A 13,212-nucleotide genomic window follows, 5' to 3' on the forward strand; every position below is an offset into this window, starting at 1 on the left:
GCTACGTGGCCTTCGACTTCCAATGAGAGGAAGGAGACAGAGCCGTTAAATTCAGAGTATGCAGATGATACTGCCCTTTATATAGAGGATGATGAGTTGATGATGGAGAGAGTGGGATTGGCCCGGAAGGTGTTATGCCTTGTAGCTGGAGCGAAAATCAACTGGTGAAAGTCGGTTGGTTTTCTTACGAACCTGGACTCTAGGACGGAGTGGGGCATCGACCTGGGATTCAGTTGGGTGTTGATTGTCCGATACCTAGGGTTCCAGGTGGGACTCGATATCACTCCTGCCCAGCAGTTTCTTCGAGTTCTCGACTCTATCAAGCGGAAGGTCACCTACTAGAGTACTGCCCGCCTCTCCTTAGTGGGTGGAGCCCTGGTGGTCAACCAGGTCTTCCTAGGGATGGCTTGGTACATTGCCTCATGTTGGTGCTTCTCCTCATCTTGTGTAGTTCAGCTTTGCTGCCTAGCACATAATTTTCTTTGGGCTGGGTCAGATGGTTGCAGGGATTCTCGGGCGAAGGTGCGTGGGTGACCATCATCTGGCATCGGTCTAAGGGAGGGCTTGGGATCATAGAACCAAAGTTCTAGAGCTTGGCCCTTTTGGGCAAGCTAGTAGTCCGCGGGCTCACAACAAGAGGGCAAACCTAGAAAGTCCTTTTGCAGGAGGGTCTCTAGGAGTGCAGACCAAGGCTTGGTGGTGATTGGAGGCCATCTTTGAGATGGATCTTCACGATGGCCTAGATCACGCTGCCCAGATCTTCCTTCCTTTGCAGTCTACTTCGTGTATGGCAGGGCCTCCGCAAGGCCCTAATTCAGAGCCCCCCAAGATGCTAGGAGATAGATCACTAGCCAATGGTCTGGAACCCATAGGTCAAAGATCGGGATGGGATACAGATTGGCGAGGGCCCCCAAATCCAATGGGCTGGATGGGAGACTGGCCTTGCTTGCACTATCAGGACGTGGCGGGAGGTGTACAGGATGGTGGATCAGGAGGTACTGTAGCAGGCATTAGGTTGTTAGCGAGGAGTTGAGTTGAGAAGAAGGGAGATTGACGCAACAATCCCTTAGAAGTGGCTTGACTCTCTGATCTGAGAGCCAACGGAGCCTGGCGAGGTGTGGGCTGCTAGATTCTCACCGGTAGGTACCCCCCTACAGGTGTCAGGTAGAGTGGGCGGTGCCCCCTACAGGATTTTCTTCACCGTGTAGGAGGGGGGACATTTGTTGGTCCTTGAGAGAGGGCAGCACGATGAGGAGATCGTTGGACTTCCTTGGAGGAGGATTCGTGTGGTTGGTCTCCAAGGGAAGACCTGGCATCTGGACTTCTATGTGCTCTGGGAGAAGTTCCAGGAGTGGCGCCTTTGGATATGGGAGAGCAAGCCACTTGATGAGCTAGAATGGGACCCTGGAGAGTAGCTATGGCCGGCCACTCCGGTCGCCAAGAAGCCACTGAGGTTCTTGGAGTACACAGCTAGGATTGGCAGAGATGTACTGGTGCAGGAGGACATGGACCGTGAGCGCCTTCACGTAGCAGATACTGAGCGGAGCATAGCATCACGAATACCTTCTATCGGACTTTTTGGCGCCGCCTATGGGACAGCTAGAGGCCGAGGAGAGTATTGTATTTCCTATGGCTTTTGGCACATGGAGGTTTGGCGGTTGGGAGTAAGTCCAGATGCAACAGGATGGAGGGTGTAAACACTGCCCACAACAGCTATTGGAAACTCCAAAGCATTGCCTTTGGTCTTGTGAGGTGGCAAAGCTCGTGTGGAGAGGAGCTTGCCGCATTCTCCACTGTCTGGCACCCAGCCTTGGATGTATCTCGTGGGGAGCTTTCTGCATGGCAAGCAGTCAACCAGGGCCGCCACCTTTTGTATGAAGCCGGTATGCAGGACACGATTTTCATCATTGAGGCTAGCTCTTACGCAGTGGTTGGCTTGGAGGCTTTACCCAACCACCAAGTATTGGAGCCTATAGCAGACCGCTCTGAGGTATGGGAGACCATAGGGAGTCTTACAAGATGGCACATCTAGAAGGCACGCTGTGAGGAGGTTTTTGGCAGGGAGTGCCTTTCAGTACAGGCAACTTTGGCTGAGCTTTGGACTTCCATCATCCACTCCCTCCGCGACCGGTGGGACAATGTGCAGGGCGAGTCTCGAGCTTGTCAAGAGCTCCGTTTTCACTTTCTGCGCACATGGGGTGGCCAAGACTTGTTCTTCATGATGCAGACAGGCAGCCCCAAATGGCGATATATCCCCCCTCCATGGCTTCTTACCCTCATCCCCCCCAAATTTCCGCCTTGAGAAGCTTGTACACATGATGTATTTGTGACTTTGCATCAGCTCCAGCTAGTCTGTTGACATGAGCACTCTGTTGTAATCAGCCTTTTGAGTAATATAATTAGCCACATTTTATTTGCAAAAAAAAAAGGGAAGGTAGCCTGGTTTGACAGTTTTATCCTCAGCAAATGCTGATACTCAAAAACATTTATATGGCATGCATTGTTCCATTCAAAGTGGATCCATAACATGGCTCTTAGTCAACATAGACCTTACTTGAGAAATTGCAATAATATTGAAATGCCTTAAGAATCGTTGTGTAACAAAATTTCTTCCTCCTCCAGGTGGACCCATGGCAGATACAAATTGAACATCCACAATCTCTCGGAACACATTGTCTCTTCCATACCATCCACCATGATCCATATACTGTCGCAAGAGCTCTATTGGAGGTTGAGCTCCATATACTTCAGGCTGGATGATATCAAGAACAACAAACATTAGGGTAAGCACATCCATGTCTGGAAAATCACAGTTCTTGTACTCATTCTGACACCCTTTACAGCTACATGTTACAATTTGAAAGCTTTTGTCAAAGTGATTTTGTATATCACATGATAAGATGGTTCTTATGTTGAATCAAGTGTCATTATGCTGTCTTTCTTAAAGGAATTTTAACTTATTATACCTGAGGCATATTTAAGTCATCCACAAAAATTATAAGACGCTTTCCAAGAGGAGGCCCGTAAACCCCTCTTTTTCTCCTATCAAGTTGGCCATCGATTTGACTCTGTGTCATGTTAGCTGAGGTTCGTGCAGAGAAGCAAACAAGGACAGACATATATGTCTCATTGGAGAGACCCTGAATAAGGTGCTGATTGATGTATATTGTTTTCCCTGTTCCAGTTGGCCCCACAAAAAGCATGGGAAAACCTGCCTGAATGCACTGGTTTAGTAAATATGTGTACCTGATGGTATCTTTTGTAGGAACAATAATCTCATTGAACTTTGCTGTCTCTAGAATCTCGCCTGGAATAATCAAGTCGGTCCACAGCGTCCACTTTGACAAACTCTTGTCAAAAACATAGTCATACATTGTTGTACCATCATCTGCTGGCATTAACTCGACAAGCAAACTCTCTGAATTTGTCATACTATACGACTCATAACCTTCAGGAGTGTGGCCTGATGCCAGTTTCCGAAAAAAAACTTCAAACTGTTTGCGCCCATCATCTTCACCTGTACATCCAACTGACCATATTAAAGCAATTACAAAAATGGAATCTATCCATATTTTCCTCTTTTCTTTTCCCATGGCTTTAGCAGTCTCTTCATTCCTGAACTCATCAATCAGAGAGGAAAACAATCGCATAAGACCCACAACAAGGTTTCCATCTGAAGTTTGTGCAACTTCCTTGATGTTTTTACGAATAAATCTAAGGCATGGAGGCACCAACCACTCGAATAACCCTTTGAGATGCATCTTTGTTTGACCATGTATACTGGCCGGGAGAGTCTCCAACCATGAAAGCATAAGTGGGTGCCATCCCATTTGATGAGGCTCCAAGTAAACCATACCACACCGGCTTACTGTTGCTGGTGAGGCAACTGCAAGGTCACCAACCTGCAACAAAGATTTGCAGAACCTCAGAAAATAAATGCCAGTTTGACTGCTTGAGTAGATCTAAGTTGAAAGACCAAAGAATGTAAGAATCATTCCAGAATAAAAGAATATTGAGCTGTCAGAATACTACTGAAAGGAAACAAAAACATGATCTTACTTCAAAAATCATATTCATGGCTGCTGACATTTGGATAATTTCACTGTTTGGAAGACACAGCTTTTTATTGTCATCTAAGACAGTGTTCATATTTTCGATCCAGATAGCATCAACAGGACCATCAAGGACAAGCCATTTGCGATCATTGGATGGATCAGATGCTTGCTCTCTGAATTTAACCGCCAAAACCCCATCCATCCATTCCTGAGTTACAGAATCGGCTTGACCATATAGTTGTCCCATGGTGACAGATTTGGGATTTACAAAAGCAACCTGGAGAAACAAATACATCATCTACTATGAAAGCTTCAGTCCTTCTGCCTTGGTTAGTCATTTTAATTCATTTCAGATACAAAGGTGAATCATTATGTCACAGCACATGTTTATGATTTGATTGTTTACATTAACTGAAGCTTTAAATGCCAAGATCTTTCTCCATGATCTAAGAGCCTATGTCACATTCTCTTCTGGGGGAAAGGTTCTTTCAGCCGAAATAGCCCATTGGCTCCCCATCACTTATTAAGAAGTTCTAGTGGGTGATATTTGACAAAATTCTTGTGTTTTGAAAGCTTGATCATAATTTGAACAAATTAGGATTTTCTCGCCAATGCTCCTACAGCAAGTACTAAAATATATTCCCCTAACAGAGGATAAGGTCCATAAGTCCAAGAAACAATGTATGAGGACTGAAGTATGAACATTTTCCCTCATGCAGATAGCAGACTTGCATGCTATGTATTGCAATGAATAGGTGGTGGCTCTCAGGTAGACTATCAATCTGCACTTGTTATCAACTATTGGATTAATGGATAATGAGCCACTAGATTCTCAATACTACTGGTTTCCTGAAAGCAGAGATAGCCCACCTTATACATGCTCACTATTATGCTGAAATTGGCCTAGTTGATTCCATGATCCAAGCAACACAATCCAGGATTATCACTCCTCTACATCCACCACCAAATATGTTAACAATGAGAGAATAAAACAAAGAAAATGGAGAAGGGCTTCTCCACATCCAATCTTGCGCTCTCTCTCAATCTCACAGCCTCACATACAACACGAAACTCAACCCTCTTATCATGGATTGGAAGAAGAAAAGAAAAGCAAGAAGAATATGTAGAGCTTCTCCATCCTAAGCTCCTCACTCAATACCAAAAAAAAGCTCAACATTGGGCATGCAGGAGGCTGACATTGAAGAAATACCCGAATTTAGTGTAGTTTTCACAACTATAGAGGCGTTTCTATGAAACTACGTGGAGATTTCTTGTTCCTGGTGTTCTTTTCCCGTTGTGGTCATATCAAACATAGACTGCTGTCCAATTGCCTGACATTCATCAAAGAAAATAAAAGTCTGTTGATAATGCCTTGGGAAAAGCCCTGGAGATAAAATTCAAAGTGAAAAATCAGTAGTTTGAAGGATTATTAGATACACCATAAATACAATGGTTGGGTAGATAACCACTCTTTTTTTTTTGCAAGTAAAATGTGGCCGATTATATTACTAAAAAAAAACTGATTACGACGGAGTGCTCATGCTCAACAGACTAGCTGGAGCTGATGCAAAGTCACAAATACATCATGTATACAAGCCTCTCCAGGCGGTTTGGGGGGCAATGGAGGCAAGAAGCCATTGGGGGGGGGGGGGGGGGGGGGGTTGTGGGGTGGTGTATTGCAAACTGAGGCTGCCTGCATGCATCACGAAAAACAGGTCCTGGCCACCCCAAGTGCGCATGAAATGACATCGGAGCTCCTGACGAACCTTGGACTCGCCTTGCACCTAATCCCATCAGCCACAGAGGGAGTGAATGATGGAGGTCCAGAGCTCTACGAAGGTTGCCTATATTGAAAGTCTCTCTCCGCTGAAAGCCTCCTGGCACCGCGCCTTCCAAATATGCCATCGAGTAAGACTCCCTATGATCTCCCATACCTCCGAGTGGTCTGTTGTGGGCTCCAGTACCTGGCGGATCGGGTAGAGCCTCCAAACCAGCCACTGTGCACGACCCTGCCTCGATAATGAATATCGTGTCATGCATCCCGGAATCATATAGAAGGTGATGGCCCCAGCTAACTACTTGCTAGCAGAAAGCTCCCCATGAGATACATCCAAGGCTAGGTGCTATACGGCAAAGGATGCAGCATGCTCCTCTCCACACAAACTGCAACTCCTCACATGACCAAAGGCAGTGCTTTGGGGTTTCCAGAGGCTGTTGTGTGTAGCGCTTACAGCTTCCCTCCTGCATTTGGGCAAGCTGACTTTCCACCACCAAGCCTCCATGTGCCATAGCCATAAGAAATACAACACCCTCCTCGGCCTCCAGCTATCCTATAGGCGGCGCCAGAAGGTCCGTCGGAAAGGCTCCGTGATGCTGTGCTCTGCCCAATACTTGCTATGTGACGGCATTCAATCCATATCCTGCTGCATCAGTACGTGTCTGCCAATCCTGGCAGTGTACTCTAGGAACCTGGGTGGCTTCTTGGTGACCATAGTGGTCGGCCATAGCTACTCTCCTGGACCCCACTCCAGCTCATCAAGTGGTCTGCCCTCCCAGATCCAAAGGCACAACTCTGTGAGCTCCTTCCAAAAATCATAGGGGTCCAATTGCCATGTCTTCCCCTGAAGGCCCACCACCCGAATCCTCCTCCAAGAAAGGCCGGCTATCCCCTCATCTTGCTGCCCTCTGTCAAGGGCTAGACGTCCCCCCTCTTGAACGGCGAAGAAAGTCCCCTGCGGGGCGCCGCCCACTCTACCTGCCACCTATAGGGGGATGCTTGTTGGTGAAAACCTAGCTGCCCATACCTCCCCGAGCTCTATCGGCTCTCGTATTGGGGGAGCAAGCCACTCCAGAGATATTGCTTCGTCTATTTCCCTTCTCAACTCCACTCCTCTCTGGCAGCCTGATACTCGCTACAGCACCTCCTCGTCTGCCATCCTATATACCTGCTGCCATGTCTTGATGGTATGAGCCAAGCCGGCCTCCCCGACCCACTGGATGTGGGGGCGCTCGCCTATCTGTGCCCCTTCTCGATCTTTGACCTGGGGGTTCCAGATCACCGGCTGATGGTCTATCTCCTCTTGGCAGCCTGGGGGGCTCGGGATTAGGGCCTTACACAGGCCCTACCACAAGCGGAGTAAGCTGCGTAGGAAAGGTGATCTAAGGGGGGTGATCTGGGCTGACGTGAAGATCTATCTCAGGGACAGCCTCCACACACTGCCAAGCCTCGGTCTATAGTCTTGAAGGCCCTCCTACAATAAGACCTTCCATGTCTACCCACCTGGTATGAGGCCGTGGACAACTAGCTTGCCCAACAGGGCCATACTTTGATACTCTAGGTCTATGATCCCAAGCCCTCTCTCTGACCGATGCCATATGATGGTCGCCCACGCCACCTTGGCCCTGGAATCCTTGGAACCATTAGACCCTGACCAAAGGAAATTCCACACTAGGCGGGAAAGTTGCACTACACAAGATGAGGAGAAGCACCAACACGAGGCGATGTACTAGGCCATCACTAGGAGGACCTGGTTAACCACTAGGGCTCAGCCAGCTAGTGAGACGCGAGCCGTGCTCCAGTAAGTCAGTTTCCTCTGAATAGAATCAAGGATAGGAAGAAACTACTGGGCAGGAGTGATGTCAAGTCCCACCTGGAACCCTAGGTACCAGACGGTCTGCCCTTTGCTCACCCATCTAAATCCCAGGTGGACGCCCCACTTCGTACTAGAGTGTGGATCTCTGAGGAAACCAACCAACTTTCGCTAGTTGATCTTCGCTACCGCTGTGCAGAACATAACACGTCAAGAGCCAGCCTCACTCTCTCCAGCATCAACTCATCATCCTCTATATAGAGTGCTGTATCATCAGTATACTCTGAGTCTAATAACTAAGTCTCCTCTCTCACTGGAAGCCGGAGGCCACGTAATCCGCTCACACATCACCTAAGGAAGTGAGACATCGCCTCTGCAAAGAGTAGGAATAGGTATGGGGCTATTGCTCTATCTGTCTCGTCACCTCCTCCCTCCCATAGATCGAGTTAGGGATCCGACAGGATTGTGTGTTAAGGGCGGGTGCTAGGGGGTCAAGTGTCAAGAGAACCGGGCAATGATTGGACAACGTGGTGCCTACCAATTGCTCAAACTTGCCTCCACGAGAGCCTCCCCAATCTCGCACATAAAACCTGTCCAACCGCTCCAGCACGACTCTACCTAGCCGCATGTATCCCCAAGAGAAGTTCAACGACCTCTCCCTCCTGTGGAAGGCAGGGTCTCTCCAGGCATCGCGTGCTCCGACTGCCAACAAAAAGACCTCCTATGCCTCTTGCTCCTCCCCAACCATGCCGTGGTAATTTCTACCTTTGCCGCATTGGTTCTCCAAAGCCTCCAGGTTGTTAAAGTCTCCTCCAACGATCCAGGAGTCCACCTTCGGGAGTCCATCCGCAATCTCCACCCAGAACCTACTGCGTGCCCTAATCTCCGTAGGGGCATAGACATTGAGGACTCCAAGGCACGAGTTCCCAATATCCAATCTAATCCATAGAACCCTCCCTGCCACTATCGTCTCGTGATCTTGTACACAGGTGGTGAGACTCGGGCCAATAGAGGTGCATACTCCTCCAATCCTGCCGTGGGCACCTATGGCATGCTCCTAGTAAGTGTGTGAGCTGCCCGCAAGTACCTTCCCTATCTACTGGGCCTGGGTGGGGGTGAGCTTGTGCTCTTGTAGAAGCAAGATGTCGATCCATCCAGCAAGGGCAGACTGCAGCTCCTGCCGAACAATCAACTTCTTGGAACCATGTGCACCATTGTAGTGGAGACTATTCACATTCCAAGATGCAACGTATAAGCTCATAGGGAAACGTGTGACTGACCGAACATGCATCTGTTCAGTGTGTGGAGGCTGCTGATGTTGAGGAGGAGAATCTATGAGGCATGCAAGTATGCTTTGCCGCTGGTCTGGACGGCAAACTCTAGTCCCCTATGGTGGCCCTTGGCCGGACCATAGGGGTGATGGATGCTCCATGTGTGGTACTATGAATGCATCTATTAGCCATGCTGAGAGTCGTGACTCTGTATATTGGTAGAAACGGGCCGCTTGTGCCAGGGGCCACTCAATCACATACCTCGGAGCTCTCCACTGTGGAGGGGCTCGAAAGATAATGCTCAAGTGTGGGACCTCGGCACCAGCCCACCAATTAATGTCCATCATGTAACCAGGCCACTACTGTGCAAACATTTTTAATCCTTCATCTCCCATCCACTGGGAGATGTGATCCGCCACCTGACTCTTCAACTCCTCCTCTATCTGTGTAGTCCTCCACTCCCCTGAGTGAGAGGACTGAAGAAAAAAGGCGTAGTTTGGTCCATCCGGTGGTGCTAGTAGATGGACCTTGCCCCTCCTTGAATTACAAACCACGAAGATCCCCACCTCTAGAGGTAGTGAGAACTCTCCACGCTCCGCAACTCTCAGGTAGGACCATGGGCCATTGCGGAAGAACTGTGGCAAAACAGCTGTGCCTGTCTCGGGAAGGTGTAACGAGCGGCAAGGGCGGATGAGCTGGTGGCTGTATGGGAGGGGAAAGACTAGTGGTGCGAGGAGGATGTAGATGTGTGTGGCTTATCTCCTGTGGGAGGAGAGGGGGTGGACCTAGGGGGGATCACCTGAACCGGGTGCGGATCAGGGGGGTGCTCGGTAGGGGAGGTGGTGGGGGGAAGGAGGATTGAGGGATGGTGGGGTGGGCGGAGATGCATGGTAGGTGTCGGGGGGGGGGGGGGGGCATGGGATGTGGGAACTCATGAGAGGTAGTTTGTGCTGCGGGTGGTGGATGTGGAGGGCTGCAGTCCCGCCGGGTGGGACGGGCAGGGGGGGCTGTGGAGTGCTCTGTTGAGGGGGCGTTGCTCACCCACCTGCTCCTTGCTGTGTCGAGGCTAGGTTTGAGAAGCTGGCTGCGCCTGGAACAAGCTCACAACTCAACTTCGGGCCAAAAGACAAGCTTTTCAAACTCCCCCAAACGTGCAAGGAGCCTTTTTGAAGGTAACACAAAAGTTTTTGGTGCTCACGCAAGAGTCAAGGGTGGAAACCCCAGCCCTCTCACTTTTCACTCAAGTCACTCACCTCCCCTCCTATATTTTCCGATGGGATGCCCCGAGCCACTTAACCATGCCCAAGCGTGACGCGCAACAGCCCCGTGCCGTGTCGCCACCAAGGAGAGCCAAGCCTTGAGTAGGGTACCTCCCATATACACACCCCCCCTACAAAAAACTTGAAGCCCACTTCGAGTTGACGGCTAAGGATTGATAGTATTTACACTCTTATTCCCCATACTCCTAGCAAAATTTTAAGGAAGTTGAATATACATATAAGAATGCCCCTACTTAGTTATGCTCTCAAAGGTATGTACATATTGTACAAACGGGCCAAGGAGTGCGTCTTCAATCTCTGTTGAAAAATTCGAGCAGCAAATCCCGCGCCTTCTCCACTTGCTTAGCACTGCACCACTATGGCGTCTTGCCTTTGTCCTTGTTTGTCTCCACTGGTGTAGTCATGACATTCTACTTGCTCCCACTACTCTCCCCCTTAGTTGTTTTAACCTCCATCTGTGTCATCTTCCCTTTGTCTCTGCTTGTCGTCTCTACTCGCTTTGGATTCAATTGCGGTTTTGGTCTATAATAGTTTATCATCACTGTTGACCCATTCATGTCTAGTACAATCTGATTTGATCCCTTCCCAAACATAGCCAAAACATACTTGTCATACCATGTCAACCCCAAAATTGCCTCAAACTCATCCATCGGCACAATCACAAAGTCCATCTTGGCTTTCCAATCTCCCAACTGTATCAATACTCCATAGGCTATACGTACATTTGAATCTTTGCCTTGTCCAAAACTTATAGTGCAAGTCTCCAAATTTGACCACTTCTCTACCCCAACCTTCTTTGCCAACTGCGGCGTCATGAAATTATGAGTTGCCCTTGTGTCTATCATCAATCTTTGCTTGTGCGCATTCACTATCCCATCCACATATAAATGTTGTACTGCTGGTAACTTAGCCGCCAATAGACTCACTTGAACTTGCAATACCCCCACTCTAGGCCGCTCCGCCTCTCCTCTTGACCCCTTAGACTCGTCTCCTTCTACTTCTGTGGTTCTCACTCCCTGACTCGATTCACTCCTACAATCTTGATCCATTGCACTAGTTGCTGCCACCCGTGTTCTGGTCATTCCTTGCGTCTGTGGACATTCTCTAGCAAAATGCGATCCCCCACATGTAAAACAACCCCTTGGTGCTGCATTCCAGTTTGAGAAGCCTCTTCTTTGATTAAACCCACTTCTTTCATTATTCCACTGTGGTGAAGTACCACCCTGTCTCGGATACATTATGTTGGGGGGCCTATACACTGATGGTGATAAAGCTACTCTTTCTGCACCTCGATTCATTTCTCCACCTCGACCCATTGGTAGTGTTCTCCACGAATTGGTCTGATCTTGATTTGCCGTGTTGAACGATGCTCCTCTCTCCCCTCCCGTAGATCTACGTAACTCCATGACTACCAACCTCTCCGTCATCTCAAAAGCTGCCTTGACATCTTCAGGTTCCTGCTTTTCTATCTCTCTGCGAGCCCACTCTTGTAATCCATACAAAAATCCATGTAACTTGGTCACTGCATCCACATCTTGTAGTTGAAGCATGTATCCTCTATATTTCGCTATGTACTCCCTCATTTTACCCGTTTGTTGCCTTAGAGCACGCCACCCATCTCTCACTTTGAATTTTTCATTCTTGGGGATGAAATAATTTCTGAGTTCTGTACGCAACTCTTCCCAACCCATCACTCGTGTTTTTCCTTGCTCTTTTCTATCTTTTTCCTTTACCAGCCACCAATCATATGCTTGATCACCTAAATGTTGAGATGCCACTTCCCCTCATTTTCCTGTGGGCACTTTTAGAATGCTCATATATTGTTGCATGAGATTCAACCACCTCTCAAGAACCAAAGAATCTCTTTCCCCTTTATACTTCTCCGGAGGCGTCGGTTTGTATCTTCCATAATCCGAGTCTGAGTCTTCAGTTTCATACCTTACCTTTCTTCTCTTCCCTTTACTCCCCCTCTGTTGCTCTCGGTTCATATTCATCAATAATTGGGTCATTTGCACAAACGCGGCTTGCCAATCCATGTTGGTCATTCCTACTCCACCCGCCATGCTTCCTTCATCATCTTCATATTCCGTGGGTTCATCCAAGTATGGTGGTTCCCGTTCCTCATCTTCATCTCGGTCCCAGATCTTCCGCATCTTGCCGCCCTCATGCGTGACGAAATTTGCTTCCCGTGAGGTATGCTCTGATACCAAGTGTTAAGATGGAACAAGCTCACAACTCAACTTCGGGCCAAAATACAAGCTTTTCAAACTCCCCCAAACGTGCAAGGAGCCTTTTTGAAGATAACACGAAAGTTTTTGGTGCTCACACAAGAGTCAAGGGTGGAAACCCGACCCCTCTCACTTTTCACTCAAGTCACTCACCTCCCCTCCTATATTCTCCGATGGGATGCCCCGAGCCACTTAACCATGACCAAGTGTGACGCGCAACAGCCCCGTGCCGTGTCACCACCAAGGAGAGCCAAGCCTCGAGTAGGGTACCTCCCATATACACACCCCCTTAGCTCCAGCTCCTTAGCTCGGACGGCTAAGAGATGCTCCTTAGAGAGGACAACGCGCAAGGTGTTTGACTAGGGGGCACTCGCTGAGTGCGCCGGTGTTTGACCAGAGGTTTCCATTGTGCATCCCTTCTGAGAGAACTACCAATCCCGTCGCGGTGCTACCTGAGGGGGGAAAGTTGTTGCAGATAGAGGGAATAATTGGAGGGTGGGGGGATCAATGGCGGGGGGGAAAATCGCATATGGGCGGACAAGTGGGGGGGAAACGGCCAGGCGGGGGGGGGGGGGGGGGGGGGGGCAATGGCCAGGCGGGGCGAGGGGGAATAGTCGCACCTCGGCGGACAGGCGGGGGGGAAGCGGCCAGGTAGGGTGGACAAACTGGGGGGAAATGACCAACGATCTAGGGGCGGCGGGCGCGATCAGACGGAGCAAGAGGGAGCAATCAGACAGAGCGAGGGGGCACGCGTGTGGGAGGTTGGTGCCTCCTCAGGATATTTTCCA

The 13,212-nt window shown here is 49.2% G+C and overlaps 1 protein-coding gene across 6 annotated transcripts in view; it reads right to left on the minus strand.

Annotated features, from left to right (window-relative positions):
* Nucleotides 1-13,212, minus strand: part of LOC148033680 (uncharacterized) — a 364,446-nt gene that overhangs the window by 105,982 nt on the left and 245,252 nt on the right. For all 6 annotated transcript variants that reach the window (XM_087681629.1, XM_087681628.1, XM_087681630.1 and 3 more), the window contains exons 17-19: nt 4,060-4,332; nt 2,967-3,902; nt 2,555-2,752 (exon numbers count right to left, since the gene is read on the minus strand). In XM_087681629.1, the coding sequence (XP_087537755.1) occupies nt 2,555-2,752; nt 2,967-3,902; nt 4,060-4,332 (1,407 nt within the window). The remainder of the gene's footprint in view (nt 1-2,554; nt 2,753-2,966; nt 3,903-4,059; nt 4,333-13,212) is intronic.

The sequence above is a fragment of the Lygodium microphyllum genome, chromosome 7 (assembly GCF_053477565.2).
Source record: "Lygodium microphyllum isolate KBCC chromosome 7, Lygodium_microphyllum_v1.1.10, whole genome shotgun sequence".
Taxonomy (NCBI): domain Eukaryota; kingdom Viridiplantae; phylum Streptophyta; class Polypodiopsida; order Schizaeales; family Lygodiaceae; genus Lygodium; species Lygodium microphyllum.